Genomic DNA, 27,477 nt, shown 5'->3' with positions numbered 1-27,477 from the left:
AGAAAGATGCTCCAGTCCCCTAATCATCTTTGTAGCTCTCCACTGGAGTTTTTCCAATAATTCCATGTCCTTCTTAAACTGGGGAGCCCAGAACTGGCCACAGTACTGCAGATGGGGCCTCACCAGGGCAGAACAGAGGTAGAGAGAGGTGGAGGAGAACATCCTTTGACCTGCTGGCCACACTCTTCTTAATGCACCCCAAGTACCATTTGCCTTCTTGGTCACAGGGGCACATTGCTGGCTCATGGTCACCCTGTTGCCCACCAGAACTCCCAGGTGTCCTCCCACAGCACCTTCCCTCCTTCCTCCATAACCCCCAGTCCAGGAGGCCCTGGTGGCCATTGCCTTCCAGGGACATTCCACAGCTCTCAGGGGACCTGCTTTAGCAGGTGGGTTCGAACAGCGACCCGTTCCAACCCCAACCATTCTGTGACTCCGTGACATCCGCAGAACCTCCCCAGGCTCCGCCCCCTCCCTCCGCGGCTGCGCTGGCCGGGCCGGGGCAGCTCATGTCCGGCGTGACTCTTCCCAGCCCGGGGCCGCCATCATGCGGTTGTGGTGACTGGTCTCTGGACTGGTCGTTGCTCCCGGCCACCGTTGCTTCCTCCTCAGCGTCCTTCGCTACCGGCGGTGCGGAGGGACAAATTTTGGGGAGCAATGACCGAAGTTAAGCGGGAGGTGTTCGGGCAGATGCCCCGGGAGGAAGGAGGAGGAGTGGTGGAAAAGTTCGTGTTAAAGTCGGACAGCGTGAAAGTGGAGATCCTGTCCTTAGGGTGCATAATCGCTGCTCTGGAGACAAAAGACAGGAATGGAGAGTTTTCAGATGTTGTCCTAGGCTTTGACACTTTGCAAGGTGGGTCTAAATTTGTTTCTTAAAAAAAATAATAAGGCAATTTAAAAATTATTTTCTGTTTTATTGCCACACGATCAGCTTCTAAGGGTCCCTCCAAATTGTGGGCTGAATAAATACAACTCCGGCTGCCTGTCCTGTGATGGGCAGGGAATGGGGCACTGGTGGCTCTGGATTGCCTCTTTAATTGGGTGGCTCTGTGTCACGCTTTAACCGGCAGTGACAGAGGCCTTTTCTGCAAATCTGCAGAGGATAAAAGATCCCATAAGGCTGTTTTAATAAAAGATGCACGTGACTAGTGAGCTGTGTGTCCTGTGAAATGCCGGGACTGCAGTCACCTATTTAGTAGTGGGGGAAAGCAGAGAGAGACACCTCTGGGTCCTTGAACAATCCTTCCATTTAACTGCATGCTGTTTGTCTGGCCAGGTTACTTGGGGAAGCACCCCTACTTTGGTGCTGTCGTGGGACGTGTTGCCAACAGGATTGCAAAAGGGAGGTTCACTGTGGATGGGAAGGAGTATCAGCTGTTCCTCAACAATGGGCCCAACAGCCTGCATGGAGGAGCCAAGGGATTTGACAAGGTAAAAATCAGGCTGATGGGTCCCGGTGTTCTCTGGCACACAGCCTGTGGGGTTATGGTGGAGGATATTATGTCTTCAGGAGGAAATTTTTCCTAATATCCAACTTGAGGCCATTTCCACTTGTCCTATCACTTGGCTACTTGGGAGCAGAGACCAACCCCCTCCATGCTACAACCTCCTTTCACGTAGTTGTAGACAGTGATAAGGTCTCCCCGCAGCCTCCTGTTCTCCAGGCTGAACAGCCCCAGTTCCCTCAGCTGCTCCACATCAGACTTGTGCTCCAGACCCTTCACCAGCTTTATTGCCCTTCTCTGAACTCTCTCCTCCAGCACCTCAATGTCTTTGTTGTAGTGAAGGGACCCAAACTGAACACAGTATTCAAGGTGCGGCCTCACCAGTGCTGAGTACAGGGGGACAATCACTGCCCTGGTCCTGCTGGCCACACTATTCTTGAAACACAGCAGGAAGTTATTGGCCTTCTTGGCCACCTGGGCACACTGGTGGCTCATATTCAGCCAGCTGTCAACCAACACCACAGATCCTTTTCCAGCGATTCTTCCCCAAGCCTGTAGCGTTGCATGGGGTTGTTATGACCCAAATGCAGGACCCAGAAGGCTCTACGGAGGGATCTGGACTGGCTGGATTGATGACCTTGTTGAACCTCATAAAACTGGCCTCAGCCCATCAATCCAGCCAGTCCAGATCCCTCTGTAGAACCTTCATACATGCCAGCAGATCAATACACCCACCCAGGGTTGCTGTGTTTCTTCTGCATTACGAGCCCTGAGGCCTCATGAGCCCAATTCTGATGGGGTTGTCCTGGGGCAAGCTGCTGCTCCTGCAGGGCCTGGGTCTGGACGTGGTGGTGAGGTGTGCAGCTTCATGCACAATGGAGGCTCCCGAGGTGCCAGCCACACTGACCTGGAGTGGGTGATGTAGTTGTCCCAGTGCCAAATGAAAGTTTCCTGGGGAGCAGTGATCCATGCAGACTCATTCACGCCTGTGGTTTCAAGGCTGTTATCTGCCCATAGTTCCTCCCAGAATCACAAGGCCCTGGGTTTGCAGAAACTCAATGCTGCTTGCTTTTGACAGTTCTCCTGAGCACAGGGAGAACAGGGTGGTGCAGTGGGTTCAGTGAAGTTATTGCATTACGTCCTTCCATGATGCTTTCATCCCAGTGACAGCTTACCCTGGGCTCTTGCTCTGACTCACAGCAGTGGGTGACTAGATCAGGCCTGCAAAATGCCTCAGCATCACTGTGTCCCCTCCCCAGCCCTTCCCTGTCACCTCCTGAGACAAAATAACCTTTCCCTTGCCCCAGGGCACTCAACTCTTCCTATCTTCACCCAAGAGCTGCTGCTGAAGTCCAGATACCATCCATGCGCTAACAGTGGTAAGAGCAGCAGAGAATCTCCTCTCTCGAAAGCCTTACTGGTAACCCTACTGATTGTATAGCAGGTTCACAAGTCTCTGAAACCTTGGACTCTGTCAGATCAGTTGCATTTTTAACCAGCAAGTAGATGATCACAGAATCACAGAATGTTAGGGATTGGAAGGGACCTCAAAAGATCAGCCAGTCCAGTCCCCCTGCCAGAGCAGGAACACCTAGATGGGGCTACACAGGAATGTGTCCAGGTGGGTTTTGAATGTCTCCAGAGAAGGAGACTCTACAACCTCCCTGGGCAGCCTGTTCCAGTGCTCCGTCACCCTCACTGTGAAGAAGTTTCTTCTCAAATTTAAGTGGAACCTCTTGTGTTTGTGTTTATACCCATTGCCCTGTGTCTTACCATTGTTTGTCACCGAGAAGAGCCTGGCTCCATCCTCATGACACTCACCCTTTATATATTTATAAACATTAATGAGGTCACCCCTCAGTCTCCTCCAAACTAAAGAGACCCAGCTCCCTCAGTGTTTTCCCAGTGGAACTTATGTGAGTGTGCTACTGCAGCTGCATTCCTGGGTTAATATTTTGTTTTGTGAAAGGACATCCAGGCTGACAGGGAAAAATTCAGAGTGTCTGGAAAAAAGTTCACTTCTGAGCAGTGCAGTGCAGTGTGAACTCTCCTCAGCAGCCTCAGGAAAAAAGGGAGTACTGGGGTGACTTGGCTGTTGTACCCCTGAAGAGGACAATTTGGTTTAAAATTTATTTATATACCCTGACCTCCTGTGAGCTGGAGCTGAAAACATGCACTCCTTTGCACCCAGGGCTTCCAGGCTGTCTTCTGCTGGCAGGTGATGTGATCTCTTCTTCTGCTTCTTCCCCTTGCTTGCTGAAGGCACCCCAACTTGGTGGGGACAAGGCAGTGACACCTCTCCACCAGGGCTTTCTGTCCTCTGGCCACGGGACATGCTTCAGCACCTGCTCAAGATCTCCTCCAGCCAGGTGATGGTCACTGTGCAGAGAGCTGTGGTCAGCTCTAACAAAAACAAGACACGCTGACGCTTGGCTGTGACTGTCTTGGCCATCTTGTGGGTTTTTCCAGATCTTGGAGACCTCGGTGCTGCAGTCAGTCTATGGTCTGATGACATCGAAGCTTGCAGCCACACTGCTGGGGAACTGGGGGACTTCAGAAAATAACCCTCTTAGTTTTAAAAATAGTGGTATCTGTATGCTTACTGGCCTTTAATAGCCTTTTCCTTTGAATAACTTAAATAGACATGCACATAAAAAACCACAGTGTCCCCACAGCAGTGACAGCTGCAGTCAAATTGTAGTTGGTGCAGGAGGACCTGCTTGGCAGCCTGGTTATCACATTTGGCACCCTCAGTTCCCACATTTGGTGAAAATGTTGGCTTTTGGCAAGTGCCTTCTGTTTGCGATCTCTGCGTAGGACATAAAGGGGCCATCTCAAAAGTGTTATCTAGTCCCTACCCCTAGATCTGTCCTCTTTAGTTAGATAGTGACTCTTCCTTAAGTAAATGCAAAGTTCCAGAGCCAGAGCACCTCACCTTTTGTCACGCATCTGTCCTGCAAGGGCGGACACATCTGCTTAGCATCAGAGCCGTAGCCAAGGTCAAACAGGCTGCCTGGGCAGCTAAATTTACGGTGTGCTGGCAGCTTGCTGAGGTGATGTTGCACACCAAGAGATCTATGGGAGGGGGAATAAGTCCAGCTGCAGGACAAAAATCAAATACATGGACCCTCTTAAACATGGACAGACCCCCATCAAAGCAAACTGCCTTATTTGTTTGGCTGCTCAGTGAAAAACTTGTTTACTGCTGCTGGCCCTGGCTGAACAAAGAGCAGGCTAGTGCTTGTGTTTTCTCACGCTTCCCTTTTTCAACAAGGGCATATTGATTTTTAGTCCTTCATAGGGAGAAGGAGATGGTTTGGACTTTTTTTTCTTCTAGGAGTAAGGGCAGGAAAGATGATTGAAAAATTATTTGGTTTAGTGTATTGTTCCTTGAGTACCTTTTGTCCCTTGGGTCGAGAGAGAAGGGCACCATGTTTCTCATTACTATCCCATCCATGGCACGCTCCTTGCAGGTTCTCTGGAGCCCTGAGGTCCTCCCGAATGGTGTCTGCTTCTACCGGCTCAGCCCTGATGGTGAGGAAGGCTACCCCGGTGACCTGAAAGTCTGGGTGACCTACATGCTGAGCGGTGGGGAGCTGGCCATCAACTATCGAGCCCAGACCAGCAAGACAACACCCATCAACCTGACAAACCACGCATACTTCAACCTTGCAGGACAGGTAAGCATAGGGAGATTAAGCCCATGGAGGGACACTATGCAGGGGAAGGAAGCCTGGGGACCCATGGGTTTCCTGTGGGATCATTTGGACCAACATGCTGGTCTGGGGATACAGCAATGGGGGTTGCATCTGTGCATCATGGGCTGCAAGCAGCCTATGAGCTGGGACAGGGCTGAATCACATAGACCCCAACTGAGGATGCATTATCCCAGTGCATCATAAACAAAGACAGCCCATCATGAATATTAACTCTCCTTTTGTGTGTAACTGGGAAGTTTCAATCTATCCAACTCCCTTGGGAAGATTACAGAGGAGGTGCAGAACTGGTATGCCCTAGTAATGGATTGGCATTTCTTAGCTGTCTTCTGTTGGCGCTTCTGAGATAACAGCTCTTGGATGGATCGTGCAGCTGAGATCAGGGCCTGTAGTGCCAGCCAGAGTCAGTGCAGCTCCAAAACACCCAGGTCAAAATGGGGAGGAGAAACATCATGGAAAGGGGATGTGAGGCAGCCAAGGTTGCAGCGCGGGGCAGTAGCAGGGTGCAAAGGGCTCCCACACACCAGTCCAGTGTCCTGCCAACTAGACAGGCACTGTATTGCAGCTGCATTTTAGTCTCACCCTGTCTATAACTGGGCTTGGAGGAAAAGGATCAGGGAAATAAAATGTTGCTGGGCAGAGGAATAGGATGGGATGCTGCAGTCACACTTGGCTGTGAGACTAAGACATTTATAAGTGTTAGTGAGAGACATCCCAGCCCCTCCACGCAGCAGGTCTGCTCAGGCTACTGCCCCATTAATAGCTGTGCAGTTATTTTACCCTCCGTTTGTCCCCCAGTAGTGCAGTAATACCAACACCTACAGTATGCGACTCAGGCGTGTTTCCAGAGGAACAGGAGACCTTTGGGCATGAAATTGCTGCTCAGATTAGACAGTGATATGCAAGCTCAGTTTTGATCGTGCTCCCCTTCCAGCCCAGCAGGTTGCCTGACAGCATCTCCGAGGCTGCGGGAGAGCAAGAGGAGTGCAACCCTTCACGCTGCAGGAGATGAGCCAGGAGGATGGGTTGCACTTCCCTGTACTCGCTTCCTTCCCCTTTTGCTCATCTCTGTGTGCTCAGCAACCAGTGTGTTGTGACTGGTTGATATGCAAGGTGGTAGTGCTTGGCAAGGTGCAAGTTCCTACTGATAGTATCAGACCTGCAGGATTTACAGCTCCAAGGTCCCATGCAGTTTTTTGCCTCTGCTGGTACCTTTGTCCTGTCCCCAAGGTCAAGGTAGGATGATGTCCAGGAGGTTCCACAGCCACTACCAGATCAGCTGTAGCACCGCCATGGTCAGTCGCTTCCCGGGTGTGCTTAGGGCTGTTGGAATGGTGGAAGGGCCACAGCAGGAATGCCCGTATTTTATATACTCCTGCAGGGCTCACAGGATATCTACGACCATGAGATCTCTATTGAAGCAGATTCCTACCTGCCTGTGGACTACACCAACATCCCTACTGGTGAGTGGCACAAGACCTGTGGCACATGGTGGAGACAGTTTTACAGATTGTGGGTACCAGGGAACCGCGCAGCCCAGCAAGGGGACACACCAGGACCCGGGGAGCCCAGGCACAGTAGGGCCCTCACCCATGGGCACAGTCCCACAGCACCTGAGCAGAGTGACAGAGCCGGATGCTGGTAAGAGGGTCCGTCACCAGCCCCAGACCTGGAGAGGGCATAGACCAAGATCCATCCAGGGAGCGCAGGCAGGAGCAGCAGGAGATGGGGCCAGAGGCAAGTGGGATGCAAGGCTGCAACTTGAGTCCAAGTGGCACATCCAGGAGACAAGTTACCTATAACACAGAACCAACGCATGTGCCTCTGGGTCTGTTTGGCCAGCATTTCCCTGGAGGCCAATCCATTATTCCCAGGGCCATTGTTCCTAACCAGAGAGGGTCACTCAGCACTTTGAGAGCGGCCTGAGGTTTGTCTGCTTTGCTTCCTTCAGCAGTATTCGGCCTTATCATACTTCTCTACTGGGATTTTCCATGTGATGTCAAGGTCTTACTTCTACGAATCTTATTTCCATAAGATCAGCTGATGCCCAAAGTCCACAGAAAGCAGGAGAATTCTTAAGCCTCAGTAAAATGTGGGAGATGCAAGCAGCATGCTCCAGGCACAGGGCTGCTGTTGATAAAAGCGGTGGTACATCAGGACATGGTCAGACTCCCTGATCTGGAGGGCAGCTGCCAGGCAGCATGGAGCTCTAGGGCTACTGTAATCTCTGATGCTTGAGAGCCCAGCATTGTCCTTCCCCTCATCAGGATGGGAGAGCTTGCACTACTGGCTGCGAGGCCACATAAAACCAAGACTTTTCTTTCCTGTCTTTAATGCTCTGCATGGCTAAATGACGAAAGCCAGTTAAGGAAACAGCACGTTTTGCATGCTAAGCAGGTTAATTAAACAAAGGTGATATTGCTGCTGTCTCCAGCCTCAGTATGGAGAAGCAAGTTGACAGCCTCTTGTACCCAGTCTTGATTCTGGGCATAAAAAGCAGAACAGAAAAAAGGCTTTCTAGTTTTGTTTTTTTTCCCCCACCACTTCCACTCTGTTCCATCCCATAAATGATCAAGCCACTAAATTAAATAATCTGAACAAGCTGAGACAGAGAACATGTTCCCTGTACACACAGGAGAGCAGGCACTGAACCACATGCACTTGACAACAGTCCCACTGCTGACAAGGGGGCCCCTTCTTTGGGTGACTTGATCCAACCCTCCAACCACATAAGCAACTCTGCTGAGGTGCAGTAAGAGTTGACATAATTTCAAAATCAATCTGATACCAAGTTTTATTGTTTCTAAGAATGAAAGGCATTGTTAAAAAAAAAGCAGCTGTGTTTGGCTTAAGTTTTGAAAAAATCTAAAATAGATTAAAATAGTCAAAAAAGCAGGCTTGTAGATTTGCTCCTAGGTGATGGCTTTTTGTCCAGCTGGACAGGCTTAGAGGAATGGAGGCCTGTGGGGTGCGATGCTGAACCGTGGCAGGTGAGGGAGGTGACATGATGCCATGCTGGAGGTCTTGGGAAGACAGAGTAGCTGCGATGCAGCACTGTGCAGCCAGTCTGGGGCATCAAGGCTGTGCTCCGGAGTGCAACTAGCATCGACGGGAGATAAACTGGTTGTGGGGAGGGATATGTGTTCTGGTAAGCAGGGGCTCACTGAGCTCTGCTGGAAATGGCAGGTGTGTTTCCCTGATGCTGTTGCAGGGCTGCTTTGCTGAGTGCGCCTTCTGACTTCAAGAGGGAGAGGAAGAGAGGCTTAAGAGGCTTTAAAAGAAAAAAAAAAAAAAAAGCAAGCAAGAAACCTTTATAGCTCGACTGTCTTCTAAAACCAGAGTTAGTCTGTGTTCATGGACCAAAACTGCTGTGCATGCATGCATCGGCTTGTGCCTGGAGGAGTGGGTCTCCCAGTCCAGGTGGCTTTTGCTCAGCTTGATGTCATGCCCGGGCTCAGGCTGGGAAGAGCTTAAAGCCATACCAAACCTCTGCATTGCTTCTCCCCACTGCTTTCACTGTAGAGCTATATCACATCTTAATTGTGGCTGGCTTGCTGCCCCAGCTTTTTGCAATTCTCTCTTGATGTTTTGGGTAAATGTAGCCGTTGAAACTGGTAAAACTGTTTCTTTATTCTTAGCCCTGGAGTGAAGATGAGATTTGTGTAACTATCAGAGGCAGAGCCCGTGCGTGCAATGGCTGCTGTATTTTACCTGAGGGCCTAAATCAAAGTGGTTTATATTTTTTCAAGGTGTTTTTCCACTCCACAGCTGAAATCAGTAAATGTGCTCCTTTTAGATAGGATCAGAAGCCACAGAACTGTGCTGATGTCAGGTGGAGACTGATTCAAGGTTTGGAGAGCAGAACTGGTGCAGAGCTGCAGCCCAGCTGGTCTCTGCAGCAAGCGGAGCGCAGTGCATGGGGCCTGCAAGGGGGCCGGGATGTCTGCACCACTGTCCCCAACACTGGCAGTTGCCTGCTGACCCTTGGAAACCTCCACCTTTAGAGAGGGGTAGAAAAATGTGACTTGAGGGAAAATTCCCCTTCCCTGTCCTTCCTTTCTCAGCTCCTCCATGGAACACCCCTTGCCTTTGGATTGTGCTGGCTGTGTTTTGCACCGTGTTTAGTATGTCTTAAGGCTGTTCTCACTACAAGAGTTTTATCACAGGATGCTGTGTCCCCACATCAGGTCTTATAAAAAGACTTGAGAGAAAATGCTGGTTTTATGGTCTTAAGGTTTTTTTTCCTGAAGCAGTGCTTTGAGGCAGGAGGGGACCAGTCCCAGTATACAGCCCATTTTCACTATTCCAGCAGGTGGGCCACCTCTATGGCCATCTCATCGATGTTTTTTCAGAGATCTGGGAGGATATATGTATATAAATTTTATGCATATATAAATATTAATAACTAATAAGTTTTGAGTTTATGTTGATTGGCTTCTATAGTTACATATACAACACCCCACCTTTGTTTTTTAGCTCCTTGACTTTGCTTTGTGTTGGCTCAGCACAGCAGTGTTGCCACGGGCTGCCACCTCTGCTGGGTGACGGGGTGGTGATATCCCAGCCCAAGTCACAGTGGCCACAAGGCAGATTGCTCAAACCGGGGCACCACAATGACACAAGGATCACAAAAAATGCTTAAACCCCTCGCCTCACCAAAGTGAGGGATGTCAACCCTTGAGGGAGGTGATTCTGCCCCTCTGCTCTGCTCTGGTGAGACCCCAGCTGGAGTCCTGCATCCAGCTCTGGAGCCCTCAGTACACGAAAGACATGGACCTGTTGGAGGGGGGCCAGAGGAGGCCACAAAAATGATCAGAGGGCTGGAACATCTCTGCTGTGAGGACAGGCTGAGAGAGCTGGGGTTGTTGAGCCTGGAGGAGACTCTGGGGAGACCTTGTTGCGGCCTTTCAGTACTGTAAAGGGACAGACTTTTTAGCAGGGCGTGTTGTGACAGGACAAGGAGTAATGGTTTTAAACTAAAGGAGGGGAGGGTCAGGCTAGACATAAGGAAGAAATCTTTTCCAATGAGGGTGGTGGAACACTGGCACAGGTTGCCTAGAGAGGTAGATGCCCCATCCCTGGAAACATTCAAGGCCAGGCTGGACGGGGCTCTGAGCAACCTGATCTGGTTGAAGATGTCCCTGCTCATTGCAGGAGAGTTGGACTAGATGATCTTTGAGGGTCCCTTCCAAGCCAAACTATTTTATGATTCTATGAACCCTGTACAGGGGCCAGCACCACAGGTGTTTGCTGGCATGTGGGTGGCTGACACTGCTGTTCTTCTTGCCCAGGGGAAGTCACCGCAGTGCAGGGCACCGGCTTCGATCTCCGGCAGCCTGTGGTCCTGGGGAAGCACTTGCAGAAGTTTTGCCTGGATGGCTTCGACCACAACTTCTGCCTGCAGCAGGTGCAGGCTCGACGCCTTGCGGGCAGGTAGGCTGGGACCCTGGCAGGAGTCTCCCAATCATGGAGCCACAGGGCACCTGTTTGTCCAGCCCTTTGGCATACTCCAGCAGCATTACCCCCAACAGGGCTCACCACCCGCCCACTGGCAGGACCATGGAGGTTCACACCACCCAGCCTGGCATCCAGTTTTACACTGGGAACTTCCTGGATGGCTCCTTGAAGGGCAAAAGCACCGTTAGGTACCCCAAGCACTCAGCTTTCTGCCTGGAAACGCAGAACTGGCCTGATGCCGTCAACAAGGTGAGCTGTCCCCCCAGCCCGTGGGTGCTGCCCCGGGAAGACTGAGGGGATGTGGCTGTGCCCTTGTGACCCTTTCTGGTCGCATGGTGTGTGCTCGCAGTCCCTGATGTGGTGCTGCCTCTCCCCAGCCCCAGTTCCCCAACACCCTCCTCCAGCCAGGCGAGGAGTACAACCACACCACATGGTTCGTCTTCAGCACCACTTAAGGAAACGGCATGCTGACTCCTACCACTGAGAGGGGTAAGTGCCTCTAGCACATTAGCCAGATATCCTGCTGGGTGCCTAATGGCACTTTCAAACCATCCTGGGTGATGCATCACATTTGGGAACTTTTTTCCTCCTCTGTGATTTTCACCTGTGGCTTCTGCTTGCATTAACTTCTGTCACCACCTCTGCCACTATCTGATCTGTGTAAAGGTCACACCCTCTGTCCAGCCTCACCCTGGGCATTAGGTTTTGTTTCGCAGTAAAAATGCACTGAATATGCCTTGTTTAGGGACATGGTATGTTTCAGCTCAAAATACAGCAGGCGAATATTGATAATCTTCATGTGGATCTTGGGGAATGCTGATAAAATTGTGTTTTTTCATTACAATATGAGCTATTCCCAGCAATATGCTCTGAGTTGCACTGGCTGCTGCTCTCTCCCTGCCACTGACCTGTCCCACAGCTCAGTGTCAGCTCATCAAGGGGTGCCCTGCCCTTCCCATGCTGGACAACAGGGCAGCCAGAGCCACCAGGTCTGACAGCAGCATTGCAATGGCACAGGTATGCAGTGGTCACCCAGAATAGCTTTGTGGAAGACAGTGTGCTGGGATTATTGCAGCTGGCTGACCTAGTTCCTCTGGCTTAACTCCTATTTTGAAGCCAGCAGCAAGAGCTGCACAAGAGCAGAGAAGGACCTGTGAGTCCTGGTGGACAACAGGGTGAACATAAAACAGCAACATGCCCTTGCGGCCAAGATGGCCAATGGTACCTGGGGTGTGTTAGGAAGAGTGTGAGCAGCAGGTCGAGGGAGCTTCTCCTTGCCCTCTACTCTGCCCTGGTGAGGCCCATCTGCAGTACCATGTCCGGTTCTGGGCTCCCCAGTTCAAGAAGAACAATGAATTACTGGAGAGAGTCCAGCAGAGAGCTACAAAGATGTTTAAGGATCTGGAGCATCTTTCTGATGAGGAAAGACTGAGACAACTGGGTCTGTTCAGCCTGGAGAAGGCTGAAAGGTGTCTTATTTATGTTTATAAATATTGCAAGGGGTGGGTGTCAAGAGGATGGGACAAGACTCTTTTTAGTGGTGCCCAACGACAGCACAGGAGGTTCCATCTGAATATGGGGAGAAACTTCTTTACTTTGAGGGTGACAGAGCACTGGGAACAGGCTGCCCAGAGAGGTTGTGGAGTCGCCTTCTCTGGAGACATTCAGAACCCACCTGGACACATTCCTGTGTGATCTGCTCTGGTGAACCTGCTTTAGCAGGTGGGTTGAACTCGATGATCTGCAGAGGTACCTTCCAACCCCAACCATTCTGTGATTCTATGATTTTCCATGCTATGTCTTGGTTGCTGAAGTGAGTGCATCCATCTGTAGTGCTGAATATACAACCGCAGGAGGAAAACCATCATCTTAATGTTGTGCTTCCACATGAAATATGTATCATCCCCAAAACCTTGTAACAGGGCCCTTTCTGATTAAAACCTCCATGTTTCTGAGGTTTCATAAAAAATTGGCACAAGACAGGGAGATGGCAGTGCCATCATATTAGGCAGCTCCCTAGGGACAGAGGGGTAGCCAGCCTTTGGGCCAGGCACCCTGTGTGAGATGCCACAGACTGACTCGCCTGCCATACTACTGCTGAAGGGGCTGCACAAGTTGTGGCTTCCTTGGCTGCATTGCTGCAGGAATTCTCTTGCCCCCAATGGAAATGCCTGGCCATGGGGCTCGCAAATATGGTAGACCCATCAGTCAGTTCTACCACCTTGTCCCCCTAAACGAGCACCCTGCTACTCTCCTGTGGTGCTCCAAATGCATGAACGTGCACAGTGGTCACACATTATGCAGCTGCAGTTCATACTGTGTAAGGGTTGGTATCATTTGGAGAATAACACCCAGCTTATCCAAGCTTGGTAAGTGCTGGGTTGCAAACCCTGGGTGGAAGTGATCACCCCTGTGAGCTTTGGCCATTGCTCTAGAGACCTCGGGTACTTGTGCCCTCCACCCTCAGCCAGGCTGCTCAGGTACATACACCCTGCCCAGAGGTGCAGGGCCCAGTGTCACAGGAGCAGCAGCAGTCACACAAGCACACCCTTGTCCAGGCATCAAAATCTCATACACCCTGTGTGGGATTTTTGGTGAAATCCTACCAAACTCTGGTGAGAACTGGAGCTGTACAGCCTGTTCAAGGATGACTCCTGCAACACAGCCACCCTCTGTTTTAGTCACCACAGCTGTGTGGAAGTGCAGACACCAGATCTGCCACTGCTCCCCTTCTGCCCCTCAGAAGTGCTGGTGGTCTTTTGCAATGGCCACAGCGATGGGCATGGCCACCCCCACCGCAGGCAGGGCCACCTGGCAGGCACAGCCCTGCCTCCTGGCTGAAGTTCTCACTGCTAAGCCTGGGTTTAGAGGAACGCAGGGTCCTCTGCTCCAGGTTCCACAGTGTCCCTGGGTACTGAAAAACAGGTACCAGTACAGCTGTCACATTAGTCTGCAGGTTTATTGTGGAACAGGTTTGCCTTAGGAGTACAGAAGAGAAAAAAGGTGATGAAATGCCAGAGCAGCGACTAGGTGTGCCTCTCACCAGGTACGCTAGAAACTGGGCAGGTGATGCACAACCCATAAATGTTCCAAACACAAGTCACAGGAATTTGGTATTTCTCCTAAATCAGTGCAGGGCCACGTGTCTCATGCTCTGCTCTCCCCATGTGGCAACACTGGAATTCAACGGATATTGCACCCAACACATGAAACACTAAGGTCGAGGCAGAGCCCAAGCACCACAGCAGTTGGGAGTCAGCCTCACCAGACAGTGGTGCAGCATGACTGTATGTGCAGAATCTGGACTACTTACTCATACGATGAAAAAGCTCCATGAAGTCCTTAACAAGAAACCTGTTTCTTGAATATTACCAGTTACCCAAGGTGTGACTGAAGTTCCCCTTGTAATTTTTTTTTTTCATTTAAGATGCCCTGCTGTGGTTTACATGTTGGAAGAAAACTGCCATGACAAATTTCATAAGAAGCCACAACAGGCCTCGCTTTCCATTTCAGTGCTTGTTTAATGCCAAAATTGGCCTTTATTTCTGCTAGACATCCCATTGCACTAAAAAAATATTTTTCTCCTCTGCCTACCAGTTTGTTTGCTCAGTCTAACATTGTTTCCAGTCCTTCGCTGTGATCTGTGTCAACGAAGTACCTTATCATGCAATTCTTGAGTACAGAATGAAGACAAACACAGAGTTTGATATACCTATACACAAATAATTAATCCTGCAGGTGCGTAAGAAATTAGCCTAACTCAACAAAATCATCTCCAGGATCTGGGCTGATTTAAAACCATACCAATTTTTTCTGAAGCAGGTTAGAATTCCTGAGGTCAGCTGTGAGAATCTTTAAGGAAAGTTTGAGTGAGCTGCAGAAAGGCTAATAACAGCTTGCTCTTGCTTCTCACACATTTTCCTAAGGTCCATCAGAAAGTAGGTCAGATGACCTGATGTCTTCCCCCAAAAAAGGAAAACATGCCTTGAAACATTTTAAGAATTTTTTTTTTATATCAATAGCCTAAAGAACTAAAAAAAGCAACAAGCAAACATAGCAATCATCAAGTTATTAATGACTTCTATTACGTTTAGAGGCTTCTGCAGATGTTATTCATTTAAAAGATGTCAAGTGTTTTGAATAAAAGCTCATCCTTAAATTTTTGGGCATCTGATACCACAACTAGTCAAACACCAGAGAGTAACCTTTGCCAAATTAAGGAGAAAAATGAATGCCCGCTAAATATCATAAAGGAATAAAAAGGGCATATGCATATTTTTAGACATCTGCAGGCAGAGATGGATTTTAAATTCCTTTTCAAAGAAAGCAGAAACTGATCCTTTCACGAAAGACCATTAAACAATAAATGCAAAAAGTGATTAGTTTGAGAAGACCCAGGTAGTAGTCATTCCCATTTTAGACATTTTTGATCCATGTTACATGGCACAGTTAAAATTACCCAAATACTAACAAGAAGCAGCAGGGTTACTACAGAGAAGTTTTAGTTAAAAATACACATTTTATTTCAATGTGCCAATAAAAAAGTCCCACATTTTCATATCACAGGAAGTTAATTCATACAATAAAAAGAGACCTGTGCTAGTCTATTGGTGTGACTAACTCAGAAGACCCAGATCATGCCAAATTTTAGTTGATATACTCTTCTATCTACATTCTTACATTTACAAAGACACCACAAAATCCCTTATAATAATGTAAGCAAAATAACTTTCTTCCTAAAAGATTAATGTCATAACTTCAATCCATTCTTTCAGGACTTGCACTTCTTTGAGGGCTTCCTGATGGTGAACGACTGAAAGAAAAACAATCCACAGTTAATGTTTCAGTAGTCATTTGCGATTCACAAACAGAGGAAAAAGCAACAGACACCTAGACCACTCTGGCACCCTTTAAGCACTGGCTGTTAATAAAATAACCAATCACTATAGACAAAGTTAATGGGTCGATGATTTATTTTTAGAAATAATACATTTATTTTTACTTTCGCATTTTTGCATTTCTCTGCTGTTATTTTTTTGTAATGCAATTTAAATGTGATCGTTGTAACTAGGGAAAAAATGCTGCTGATTCTGTGACTACACCTATATGCATACACACACAGATATTTACCAATTTATTGAGAAAAAAAATATTTACTGCTGTTACTTGGATTATAAATCTCAATCTTCCATTCCTGACTTCTATGCCAAGTTACTCCACACTATTCATCCCAAATCTTACTGTAGTTTTTAATGAGACTCAGAGCGAATTCTCATATTAATTCTGTGCTTTTAAGCTCACCAGTAGAAAGGCTCTGTGCAATAAAACTGTTAGTGAACTAAAATGAACACAGGACCAGACAAAGGCAAGATGTAACACTGCTACATAATCAGCATCCTGAGAAATTATTACCACATATACATTACCAGATATAAAACCACAATCACAACATTATTTTTGTCAAAGATATCTTGGCAAAATACCTTTCCAGTATTTTCCTACAAGCAGCAGTCAAACTCCTCAGCAGAGATCACTGCAGATACTAAAATGGCATCTCTACGGAGTCTACGTTATTAGTAGGGAGATCAACATACCTTCTCTTTGGAGATGGTGATCGGGACTTTGACCGACTGTCAAAACAGAATATCATCAATGCAGCTTAAAGGTCACATGGAACTTTCAGATATTAAATAAAATAAGCATCTTAGATAGCAATGGAATTATTAAGGGAATCTAGCCAGAAGCTCTTTAAAACACCAAAGTTTTCAAATCAACTTTGACATGGATTCTCAGTTCACTTAGCATGGAGATTAATTTTAAGGAACTGTCTTCAGTAAACAGGAAAACAAGGGGTGGTACTGAAGTGAGGCTTTAAGAAAAGAAACATCACAGATTCCTGCTGTTTTATCAACAACATAATAAGGCTGAAGCCCTTTATATGATGGATACAAAAATGTAACAGAACTGAACACAAAACCACAAAAAAATCAGTACTATGTTGGACACTACAAACACTTAATGAAAACAAAGAGATGGTAAGGAACATATTCCAAATAGCTGCAGGGGAAATTTTATAATCTCAGTCGTATTGCAAACAGATTAGCTGGGCACCCATGTTTGGGGGATTTTTTTCTAAAATACCAGGCTCTGTTCATCATGCAAACACAATAATGAATTCTAGATACTACTGCAGGTTTATCTCTATACTTACCTCTTAGCCGGTGAGCCAGATTTTGATCTGCCATGAGACCTAGACCTAAAACAAGAAATAAAAACACAGGTCAGCAGGAAAGCTAGTAGCATGCATGTTCTGACATTTGAGACAGCAAGATTCACACTAAATGTGTAAGAATTCTCATGTTAGATAGAATCCTGCAAGTTTTTTGAGAAACAGCAGGGCTTTTCCAGGGAAGTTTTAGGAGAAAACTTTTCAAATGGATGCTGCACATGTTGCTCTGTACTTTGGTCCCTGGCTGATGACTGGTGTTTGTGGATACAGGTGGCAGGAATACATAAACAATCCAAATCACGACCAGTATTTTCACTAAGCTAGTAAAAGCCATGCTCTAAACTTGAAAGTTTTATTAGGCCTGAGTGATACCTCTATAGTTGAAACTGGCTGCAGGCAGCATGTGCTTCCAAATATCTTCTCCTCAATGCACTTCATCTTATATATGCACTTGCTCAAAGTATTTTTAAAAATCTGTCTCAACCCTTGTGAAAAGACTGTTAAAAATGTGTCTTTAAGACTGCTGCACTGTAAGAACGCTAATACTGCCTAAAGAATAACTTAAATTTTTAGGTTCCCAAAGGAAGTGTTCTACTTTCCACATCCAAGGCTTTCCACAACAACTTCCTGATGCACACTTTGACACTGTCAAACCAGCAAGCATCACGTAATACTTCTTTAGTCTGTCTTCCTTACGAATCAAGAGCCCATCTCCAGGTAGAACGCATTCCTTTGGTTCTTCTGTAAAGAAATCATCTTTCAATTGCCTCATGTGGAAGCTTAACAGTAACTTCATTAGAGTTAAGTACCAATAGTCTGCCACTTCTCTGTACTTGTATATCTATAATTTCCTCTGCCTCAGTCAGTTAATCTCTACTTATAATGAAAGGTGTCACACAACAGAGTCTAGAAATTTCACTAAGCATCCTTTACACTGATGAAACGCTCCTGGTACTATAAAGAGAAAACAATGGTGGTAAAATCAAGATGTTTTTATCTTTGAGAGCCTGTTGACTGTAGCTGCTTTCTGCTCCTCACTGATAGCGAACAGTGATGAGCCATGATTAAGTCACATTGGAACAACTGGTGTTAAGAGTCAACACATTTTAGCAACAGGTAGAAAGAGCGCACCTGCATCAGTCAAGGGCATTGCTCTGCTGCCTCAGGGAATTTCCCTTCTCTTTTTACTAGCTTCTGGATGGTTTCTGTGAGTTTCTGCTCTTAACCAAGCCATCTTTTCGTCTCCCATCTCACCATTCCCTAAAAACTCCTGTCATTACTTGCTGCTTCACTCTCAGAAAATGCCACCACCACCTTTCAGCACTGAATCTCCCATCTTCAGCTGTAGGCTTTTCAACTTGCTGCCTTCAGCTAAAGCTTTCCTTTATTTGTGTGTTTTCATGGTTGAGTATTATGTTATTTATTTCAAAGACAAGCCATCAAACCAGAATGGTAGGCCCATGAATCGGCTGGGGCAAAAGCAGTACCATCTTCTTCACAGCAGAACTTCAATTTACTCTCGTTCTCCTACAACATCAATCAGCCTATGTTAGCCATGCTGCCTTGCCAAGGTTGTACAAAGCACAAGCTGCATTTGCTTACTATGGAAGGACTGAACTACAACTTAATGAATGACATCTTGTGTTCTTTTAAAATGTGATCGTCACTCTTATGGCAAATTTGTTGGTACAAAATAATTCTGACAGATTCTGCAGACTGACACTGTGTTACTCAACAGAGCTGGAAACAGCTGTAACGCTGGTGGCCCAAGCAAGCCTGTCACAAAGACAAAAAACACACAAAGACAAAAACACACAAAGACAAAAAAACCCAACTCTTTTATGATTAATTCCAAATTTGTTTGCGATATTAGCTGTTAATGCAACCTGATCAAAACAGTACTTGTCATGACAATCAGGACCTAGATATCAGTAATATGTAAAACAATGAAAAGAGAAAGAACAGTCTTTTGCACTGCTTTTTAAAATGACAGACCCTAAGTTAGTGGAGAGAAAACACAGCTTTTTCTGAAAATATAAACAGCTATCATGGAAGAGATCTTACCTGCTTCGGGGCCATGTAACAGATCTGGATCTAGATCTGGATCTTGATCTAGATCTGAAATTTAAAAAATTAAGACAAATTAAAACAATATCAAAGAAGTCAACTCAACCAGAAGTGATGACACTTACAGCACTACTTAGATTAATGTCTACATGTTGAACTTAAAACCTACATGATCATTAGACATTTCCTCAAAACTAATTGTATCACCATGCCTGTAAATCCCACTAGGATTATCAGATATTTTTTAAAGCACACTGAAGTAAATTTCTAGACGTCAACAACTTTTGAAATCTGCTATCGAATACCTTTTGAATCCCTTAACTAAAATGAAAACAACAAAACAAAACGACACAACCTATTGAAAATTACTAATAATTACCTTGATCTCTTCAAGGAACCCGACCGGGACCGGTGAGGAGACACAGACCTAGATCTACGAGGAGAAACAGACCGGGACCTGCGGTAGGAAGCTGACCTAGACCTGCAAAGAAGCCAGTTAAAAAGTTGCACAGGTGTGGCTTTTTCTAAGCAAAAAGGAATAAAACACAAACTTAAACACACCTCCTACCACGACTCCGACTACGTGATCGAGAATACCTTCTGCCTCGGGACCTTGAACGGGATCTAGACCGGGACCTGGTTTTAGGTTAGAGAAAACAGGTATCAGGAAACAGCTGCAGAAATCAGTACACGTGAGGCCCTGCTGAAGTCAAAACTGATTTCAGACAACTAAAGAACTAGCATCTGTCAGTTGGAAAAAAATCTCTGGGCCTACTTGTCTTGAGCATTTTACTACCTAGAAAAATGTTAAAAGCTGAATTACATTGCAGAATTACATTAGAATAGAAAACACTGTAATGCGTATTTAAAATAAACCTTGCAAGTCTGCAGGTCGACCCTCTTTGGCCCAAGGTCTAGTAGATCTAGACGATCTAGAAGTATCTATAGCCGATCGCTGCATCTAGGTGTTCTCTTCAATCTAACGACGATCAAACTGACAGCCCAATGAGCCAGGGTGAGGCTTGATTGACGCAAGAAGATTTTTCTAGGTGGGAAAGTGGTCAATCTGGTGTTCCTCTTTCTAAACCGGAGGGGGCCCCCAATTGAAAGCCAAATTTACTGTTACGGCGATCACCGTCTCAAATTTTCTGCCCTTAAAGAATAAGGTGAAGCTACGTGTAGATGGCTCGAGGGGATCTGGCCTCTTATGCTGATCACCTCAAGGTCTAGGAGGATCTTAAGTGTCGGATTTGCAAGGCGCCTCAGCATGAAATCTTAAGGCTCGTGACATTCTGAATCAAGGCGACTGACTCAAACGAAGAAACCTGAAAGGTTTTGACCAGGTTGATTATTAAGATATTAACATTTGATAGAAATAGCAACAAATTGTAATATAAACCTATACATTTATTCTAGCATTAAAGTTTAAAGAAAGCTGGTGTAACATTCTGTTCTTTGCTAACAAGAGCTACACAAAACTGAACTGGTGAAGCAACCCAGCCACCCTGGCCCCACATGTACCTGCTCCTCCTTCGGCGACTATAGCGATGACAATCGTAAGCATAGTGGCCTTTCTCACCACACTCATAGCATCTGTCATTAGGGTCAAAGGGACGCCGTGCAGGAGGCCTGTCATAACGGGAGCGACGAGGCATCCCGGTCGACACTTCCACTCTAACCCTGGAGCCACATATGACCCTGCAACAAGTCCATGATGGCTTCAAGTTAATTGCTACTGCTCATGGCAGAACCACAAAAAGGAGAAGAATCGGAGACAAAACCCCGATTATCTCTCTTCTCTTATAACCAACTGTAGCAAACATGTGAAATGCGCACATACTTCCCATCAAGTCCACGGACAGCATCTTCAGCATCCCTCGGGTCTTCAAACTCCACGAAGGCAAACCCCGGCGGGTTCCTCGCGATCCACACGGTTCTCAGGGGCCCGTAGTAGCTGAAGGCTCTCTCCAGCTCGCCTTTGCCCGCGCCCGTGCCCAGGTTCCCCACGTACACCTTGGTCTCTGCCGGGAGCAAAGCCGCTGTCAGCGCCGGGCCAGGCTCGCGCGGGAGCGGCGCCTCCACCCACCCCGGGGGCCGCCATCTTGTCCGCGCGGCCTGCTCCCCCCCTTCTCCACGAGCAGCGGCACGCGCGGTCGCACCCCCTTCCCCACGGCCGCTGACGCAAAATGGCGGCGGCGGCAGCAGCAACGGCCGCCTCGCCGTCCTTCCCCCTCACCGACGGCCGGCCGTTCCGCTCCCCGCGGTAATCATCCCTTCCGCAAAGCTCCCTCGACCTGCCCTCCGCGCAGCCGCCCGCCACTCACGGCGCTCCCGGGAACTCACCACCTCCATAGCGGCCGTAACGAGACATCCTAACGGCTCCGCCAAACGCCTTCCCGCGCGCACGCGCCGCCACCCGCGCCTGCTCTGTCCCCTCCGCTCTCTCCTCCCCTAAGCGGCGCGCGTCTGCGGCCTGAGGCGGCGCGCATGCGCGCGGGGCGGTGGCGCGCACCGGGGACAGCGCGGGCAGTGGGGCACCGGTTGCCACGGCGACGGTAGGGTGCGGCCGGCGGCGCCTGAGGCGGGCGGGGGAGCGCCACATGGGGCCCCGCGCCCATCGTGGCCTCGGGGGGCGCCCGGTAAGGGCTGCGCCAGGCCCGTGGGGAGAGATCGGGATCGCGGCGGGAAGGAGCCCCCGGAGCAGAGGGCAGCAGCGCCTGAGAAGCACCGTTACCCCGGGGCGGCGGGAAGCGCCTCAGGTTTGTGCCGATCCTCCCGCTTGGGAGGGCGGTGCAGCGATACCAGCGGAGCTTGTATTTACGACTTGATCTGTGCCAGGAGCTGCCACTGGTGTAGTTACTTGAGTTGAGAGCGGTGCAGCTCTGGGTGACTGTGGTTGAGGTTAAATTTACGGTGGGAGAGCTGCCAGTAACCCCCCACAAGAGTGAGCTGTATCTATCAGATAGGGCTTAGATGACAGGATTAAATACTTAAGGGCTTCGTGGTTCAGAGCAATTAAATAACTACAGTGGCCACAATGGGGAAAAAATCCATTAGATACTGAGACTAGCAAGAATGAAAACTGAAGAAGTTTGGAGTATTTTGCTCGGAAGAGACTTTGAATACACCACTCTCCAGTCTGTGATCCACAAAGGGAACCCCTTAGGAAGCAGTTTAGACTGCAAACAAGTAAAATGTGCTATGCATATAAATATATAAACCAAACCACATTCCTTGTTTCCACTACGTTGGTGTTTTTTTTTTTCTTTTTCAAACAGAAGCTTTCTAATTGTGTTTTTCGCTCTTATAGTGAAAACAATTAGATTTGCTAAACTGTGCTTTCTAATCAACTGAAAGAAGACAACTAAATACAGTGTGATAAACTATTCATAAATAATCCCCATAGCACTGTGGAAGTTGAATTGAAACTTAAGGTACACAAAAAAATGAAATTATCTCCTTAAGCCTGCAAAATAAGGCTATGTAATTTTATATTCTTGATATTTTGTCTGTTATGCTCACAAATTCATTGCATGTTCGCTTTCACCTAAGTTACTGAAATGACGGCAGCTTGTTTGCTTCATCCATAGGAAGCTTTTCATTAGTAGTGTTAAAATAGAGTAGCTTTTGTGGATGGGGCCCAAACCAATTTTGTCGCCATCACAGATGCACAGGAAAACTTGTAAAGACAACACAAAACCAGGGAGCAAAAACCTCTTTGTTTTTATGGACCAGATACACACAGCACGTGTTTATACCTGTTTATGCACACTTTGCTTGAGGAGGTTTGAGCTGAGGTTTTGTGTACTCAAGTTAGCAGTCTCAGCACTACCAGGAGCATCGGCAAAAACACGAGACAGAACACCAGGTGAATTTAAGTGCTATGCACCCCACCTCCTTGTTTTGCAATCTGGCTTCATATATAAAGACTATAAGTAATTTACATGCACACCCGTATTTATAAAACACTCCTGAAACAGAGAAATAAACAGCACAGTCAATTATACTGTTAAGTGGCATTCTTTATATTATCAGTGCTGGGGAACACTGGGGATCATCCTCCGTAAGTGCTCCCAAGACTGGATGCTCTTGCGTTGCTTATATTCACATAATTATTACATATGCATTACAATTTTTGAAAATTTTTACATACATCTATACTAAGAAATAATTGATGATGTTAGTTATAATTGTTTAGTTTCTTACTTACAATACATCTATGAATTGGATAAACATAAACTAAGCACTCTGCTTCTAAACAATGTATCACATAATCTTCTGTCTCCCTCTTGTCATGCAGAAGGATCTAAAACTTGAAAAATATCCCCTCATTTTGCAGGAGGTCAGAAAACATTTATCTCATGTCAGTTTGTTAACTTCTCTTCACTCCAGATCTGAGCATTTCCCTGCCTCAGAAGCCTCGAATTTAGTGCTTTAAAAAGCCCTTAACTGTGGTGGCAGAGTGTGTTTAGTGTCAGCAGGAAGCGGCGGTCACGCTGGGGAGTGGGAGCGGCAGGGGCCCGACTTCCAGTCGCTCTCGCCAGCGTCAGGAACCAAGCAGCAGCAGACACCGAGCCAGTGAGCAGGGATACGGCTGCAGGGCCGTGGGAAAGCCAGGGTTTTCCTGTGGAGGAAAATATATCAATAGGAGGGTGATGGCAGCACCAGAGACTCTGGAGGGACAAAGGAGGAGCTGTCTCCAGTCCTTTGTCCTCCCTGCACTGCCCTCATCTCTCTCCAGCCCCTTGGGGGAGGGATGCTGGGATAGAAAGAAGTGCTTGTATGGCCCCAAGCTGAGACTGAGGTGGCTTTGCTGTCATGATCAGTAGTGCTTGACCAGTCATGACCAGTAGCTTGCTGCTCGCCCGACCGTAGGAGATGGGGGCAGAGCAGGGATCGGGGTGGATAATGCTCATCCCCAGGCAGTGGAAGGGCTTGGACCCACGGGGTGCACCAGTGCAAACAGCAAAGGTGGTGAACTTCTGCCCTCAAGGGACAGTGCTCCTGAAGGTTTTGCAGGAGGGCAGAACAGTTAATGGAATGTTTGATGCAACGGGAAATTGTTAAGTTTGTAGAACAGTGATTTTTTGAGGCTTCATTGTGTGTCTTTAAAAACAAGTGAACTGGGTGAGAAATCATAGAACTGCAACCAATATGCAAACCACTTGTGTGAATGTTTGCTTTTAGGAAAAAACAAATTGTGCTTAAGACAAATCGGAGATCTTTTACCTGGAGGCAAACTAAGTTCTGGTGTGGAGGGCAAAGCAAGACAATTCATTGCTTCTGCTAATTGCTCTGGTTATTTTCTAGGTTCTGGATGTAGGAAATATGAATGACTGGCAGAGGAAAAGCCCTCTAGAGTGGGAAACATACGTGAACAAAATGGTGAAAGTTGCTGCAGTTGAGAAACATGAATATGAAGGATGGGTCTTAACAGTTGATCCAGTTTCTGCCAGGTAAGTACCAAAGCTTTTATTTTTGTAAAGCTAAGAAAACAAAAGTGTTTCAGGAAAGGATCCCAAGACTGAAGCAAACTTACCTGGAGCAAAAACTGCACGTTGGGGCTGTGTGTCTTGTTTTTTTTTTGATTGGCAAGGCCTTAGAGAAAGAAATATTGTAGTTGATGAAGCCAGTTCACCTAAATCCACTTTAATCTCACTCAGAGGACTGATAAATTTGGGGAATAGAGAATATCTGGATTAATGCTGACTTCATTGTGGACCTGAGGTTAGTACTTTAAATGATACCCATGTGTTTAGGACTACTTTTAATAATATACCAAGCCCTGCTTCACAAAGAGGGCGGTAATGTTTTTAAAGCTTTGGGTGTTGCAATCCTTACCCTCTTTCCAGCATTCTCACAACGATGTCTGGCTTTATCCTCCTGCTGGGCACCCATCAGAGTGTAGAGGCTGCTTTGGAGAGGAAGCAGAGAAAATCAGCAAGGGTATTTGACAGAAAGTGGTACCACAGGTACCACAGGTACCTTGAAAAAAGTGTTTGAAAGCCAGAACACACCAGGGGATAGGCAGAAATTTGGTTCCTTGCTGCCAGAGCTTTTTCATACCTTTTTAGTTGTGAGCTTGTCCCACATCAGCACAAAATGGAGGCTAGAAACTAAAACATCCAGCTTCTGATGTGTTTCAGAAGAACTGGTTGTTGCTTCAACACTGGAGTAGCTCTGATACACTAATCTTCTCTTGGAGTTGCTTATAATTTTGGTAGGAAAGGTGCATGCAGCTGTGAGTGATTCTGGGGATGGCCCAGGCATATTTCATTACAAGTTTCCCAGAAAGTCATTACTTCCACCAATGGTGGCGACAGTAGATTAGCAAAGTTCTGGCATAAAATTCTGGATTTTTTCTTCTCACAAGAGGGAGGAAATGGTTTCTGATCCTCTTCATTGCTATATGGGGAAGAGATCCTAGAAATATAACAAGCTGCCTTCCTACCTGTATTTTAGGACTTCTGGGATGTAAGTACCCTTGGGAAAAGACCAGGCTGCTACAGCCTGAGCCTAAACGTGCTGTGTTGTGTTCTCATTGTAATATTCAAGCTGTAGTTTTCAGTTAAGAAACTAGCAACACACATTAAAAAAATATGTATATTATTCTAGCAACATTCATTTTAAAATATGCCTATTATTCTAGTAATGATAAATTATTAAATATTAATTATTTGTCATTAAAAGGTTCTGATAGTTAGCTGCCACCATTGCCTTCAGCATTTAAAATGCTGAATGTATGAAGGTATCATTACTTTTGAATGCGGGAAGACTTAAGGTTCTTTAAGCAAGGTTGGGAATACTGGACAAAAATATTTAGATTCTCAGCCCTCATTTTAATGTACACTTTGCTCTTCTGAAGTAATGTTCTGCTTGATGGTATATAGAGTCATTTCAATTCAAAGCCACAAGTTCCATGCAGAGCCCCTCATTTTCAGTATTTTAAGGGTATAGCAGAATGTTTTCAAGAAAAATGCTGGATACTCCATACTGCCTAAGTATCTGGGTTATGCTGATGGTAATGAGCACTCATCACCAAGAATCTCTGCTGTGTTTCTCAGTTTTCAGTTAAATACAGTGACTCATACATCCTTCTTTCCTTGGCAGTATTATCCTTGCAGCATTCCTGGACAATGAAAAAGTGTCCATAACAGTTGTCTTGGGCCATGCTGTGCAGGAGGTCGAAATACTGAAAGAAGGGGATGACAAAATGAAGCAACAACTTTCTTGCATATTTGCTCCTGAAGAAAGCAAAGCCTACAGCCCAGAGGAACTTGAAAAGAGGAAGAACAACCTGAAGACTTGGCTAGAAACAAACCACATCCCCGTAACGGAGCAGGGTGAATCAGGAAGAACGCTGTGCGTGGCGGGCCTATTAACTATTGACCCACCATACGGCTCAGAAGAGTGCAGCAGCTCCAATGAGATTATTCTGTCTCGAGTTCAAGGCTTGATAGAGGGCTATCTTGAAAAACAACAGTGATGCCTGCTGTTTAAAGCAGTTGTCTTTAGGAGCGGTGTACCCACCTTATTTTAGGAACTGTCCTGGGTATCAAATTCACTATCTGCAAAATTGCTGAGTTTAGGTACTTTTGTCTGATTTTTGTATGTTAAGAAAGGGATAGAGCAAGTAGTATAAATTTAAAGCAAAAAGCATTTTCCATGCACCATTTTTTATTAAAAGTAATCCATTGGATAATGACGTATTAAACTGATATATCAGTTTATTAATATTAAGCTGATAAATCAGTTTAATAAGTATTTTTGTAACAGTATTGTGAAAGGTGATGTATGATAAATTTAAACTGTGTTTTCCTCTGCCTTTTTATTTAAATAATTATGTAGTGTAGTCAAGTTTATTTGAACTGCTTCCAGAATTTATTTGTTTTTCAGAAAGAGGATTGTGACACTTAGACTTCACAAACCAGATGAAAAACTGTTCAAAAAGCTTCCCCCTCCCCCAACTATTTTCTTGCTTTAGAATATGAATTATAATGTAAATCCAAGTTTGTATAATCATTAGGGAAAGTGCAGGCAAATAGATGGTTTTAAAAACATTCTCATCTATAGTTGTTATTTTAGAGCAACAGTGATTGGAAGACCTTTATTCTTTAGCAAAAAAAAAAAAACCACAAACTTCTTGCAATTCAATAAGTTTGTGTTTCTTACTGCTTTGATTTTAGCTTATGGCAACACACAAAGCAAGAATCATTATGTGATTATTCCTGAGATTATTAATCCAGTCAGCACCCATTTCTCTCTTAGTGTATTGATTTGTTGTTTTATGAGGTAGCACCAAAACATGTTAGCATGCTCATATGCATTTGAAAAGTCTGTCTAACCCTTGTTAATAAAAGGCTGGCATCATTCCTGCTATAGTTTATTTACAATTACTTTGGATCCTCTCCTGCCCATACACCATTGTGTGTGTCTCCATGAAAAGGCCATCAGATCCCAATGCACAGATGTCTTTACTACCCATCTGGATGAGGGTAGGATGTATTTGGCATGAGAGCTAGCGTCAAGTCAATGTCACAGAATTACAGAATGGTTGGGGTTC

General features: G+C 46.4%; 3 protein-coding genes across 8 annotated transcripts; 2 read left to right on the top strand and 1 right to left on the bottom strand.

The window, feature by feature from the left end:
* Window positions 1-492: 492 nt before the first annotated feature.
* GALM (galactose mutarotase) lies at window positions 493-19,444 on the top strand. Of its 3 annotated transcripts, none has more exons than XM_082049913.1 (8): window positions 493-853; window positions 1,277-1,431; window positions 4,919-5,125; window positions 6,543-6,624; window positions 10,453-10,594; window positions 10,678-10,867; window positions 10,996-11,107; window positions 19,309-19,444. In XM_082049913.1, the coding sequence occupies exons 1-7, from the start codon at window positions 658-660 to the stop codon at window positions 11,071-11,073; spliced, it is 1,050 nt and encodes a 349-aa protein (XP_081906039.1). In that variant the 5' UTR covers window positions 493-657; the 3' UTR covers window positions 11,074-11,107; window positions 19,309-19,444. The 3 variants fall into 3 exon arrangements, with proteins under 3 accessions (XP_081906039.1, XP_081906040.1, XP_081906041.1); XM_082049914.1 differs by lacking the exon at window positions 19,309-19,444 and adding an exon at window positions 15,394-16,201; XM_082049915.1 differs by having other exon boundaries at window positions 495-853; window positions 10,693-10,867.
* On the bottom strand, window positions 13,559-21,409 carry SRSF7 (serine and arginine rich splicing factor 7). The gene is made up of 9 exons (XM_082049916.1): window positions 21,258-21,409; window positions 20,755-20,935; window positions 20,436-20,612; window positions 19,476-19,550; window positions 19,294-19,395; window positions 18,912-18,965; window positions 16,830-16,874; window positions 16,213-16,248; window positions 13,559-15,431 (listed from the first exon to the last, which is right to left on the bottom strand). Exons 1-9 carry the CDS (start codon window positions 21,283-21,285, stop codon window positions 15,377-15,379), a joined length of 753 nt encoding a protein of 250 aa, XP_081906042.1. The 5' UTR covers window positions 21,286-21,409; the 3' UTR covers window positions 13,559-15,376.
* On the top strand, window positions 21,375-27,284 carry GEMIN6 (gem nuclear organelle associated protein 6). Of its 4 annotated transcripts, none has more exons than XM_082049918.1 (3): window positions 21,375-21,469; window positions 24,225-24,370; window positions 26,025-27,284. In XM_082049918.1, the coding sequence occupies exons 2-3, from the start codon at window positions 24,243-24,245 to the stop codon at window positions 26,398-26,400; spliced, it is 504 nt and encodes a 167-aa protein (XP_081906044.1). In that variant the 5' UTR covers window positions 21,375-21,469; window positions 24,225-24,242; the 3' UTR covers window positions 26,401-27,284. The 4 variants fall into 4 exon arrangements, with proteins under 4 accessions (XP_081906044.1, XP_081906043.1, XP_081906045.1 ...); XM_082049917.1 differs by having other exon boundaries at window positions 21,426-21,553; XM_082049919.1 differs by lacking the exon at window positions 21,375-21,469 and adding an exon at window positions 21,556-21,673.
* The last annotated feature ends 193 nt before the right edge of the window (window positions 27,285-27,477 follow it).

This window comes from Streptopelia decaocto, assembly GCF_964273445.1.
Source record: "Streptopelia decaocto genome assembly, chromosome: 3".
In the NCBI taxonomy this organism is placed as follows: domain Eukaryota; kingdom Metazoa; phylum Chordata; class Aves; order Columbiformes; family Columbidae; genus Streptopelia; species Streptopelia decaocto.
This window is presented reverse-complemented; position numbering and strand designations above follow the sequence as displayed.

Bases quoted from the DNA above. Each gene is read 5' to 3' on its own strand.
- GALM (XM_082049913.1), top strand. From the start codon at position 658: ATGACCGAAGTTAAGCGGGAGGTGTTCGGGCAGATGCCCCGGGAGGAA. The intron at 5,126-6,542 runs GTAAGCATAGGG...ATACTCCTGCAG, and splicing joins ACTTCAACCTTGCAGGACAG to GGCTCACAGGATATCTACGA. The intron at 6,625-10,452 runs GTGAGTGGCACA...CTTCTTGCCCAG, and splicing joins CTACACCAACATCCCTACTG to GGGAAGTCACCGCAGTGCAG.
- SRSF7 (XM_082049916.1), bottom strand. From the start codon at position 21,285: ATGTCTCGTTACGGCCGCTATGGAGGTG. The intron at 18,966-19,293 runs GTAATTATTAGT...TTTAAATTTCAG, and splicing joins GGTTCCTTGAAGAGATCAAG to ATCTAGATCAAGATCCAGAT. The intron at 15,432-16,212 runs GTATGTTGATCT...TTTTTCTTTCAG, and splicing joins TCACCATCTCCAAAGAGAAG to TCGTTCACCATCAGGAAGCC.
- GEMIN6 (XM_082049917.1), top strand. From the start codon at position 21,515: ATGGGGCCCCGCGCCCATCGTGGCCTCGGGGGGCGCCCG. The intron at 21,554-24,224 runs GTAAGGGCTGCG...GTTATTTTCTAG, and splicing joins GTGGCCTCGGGGGGCGCCCG to GTTCTGGATGTAGGAAATAT. The intron at 24,371-26,024 runs GTAAGTACCAAA...TTTCCTTGGCAG, and splicing joins GTTGATCCAGTTTCTGCCAG to TATTATCCTTGCAGCATTCC.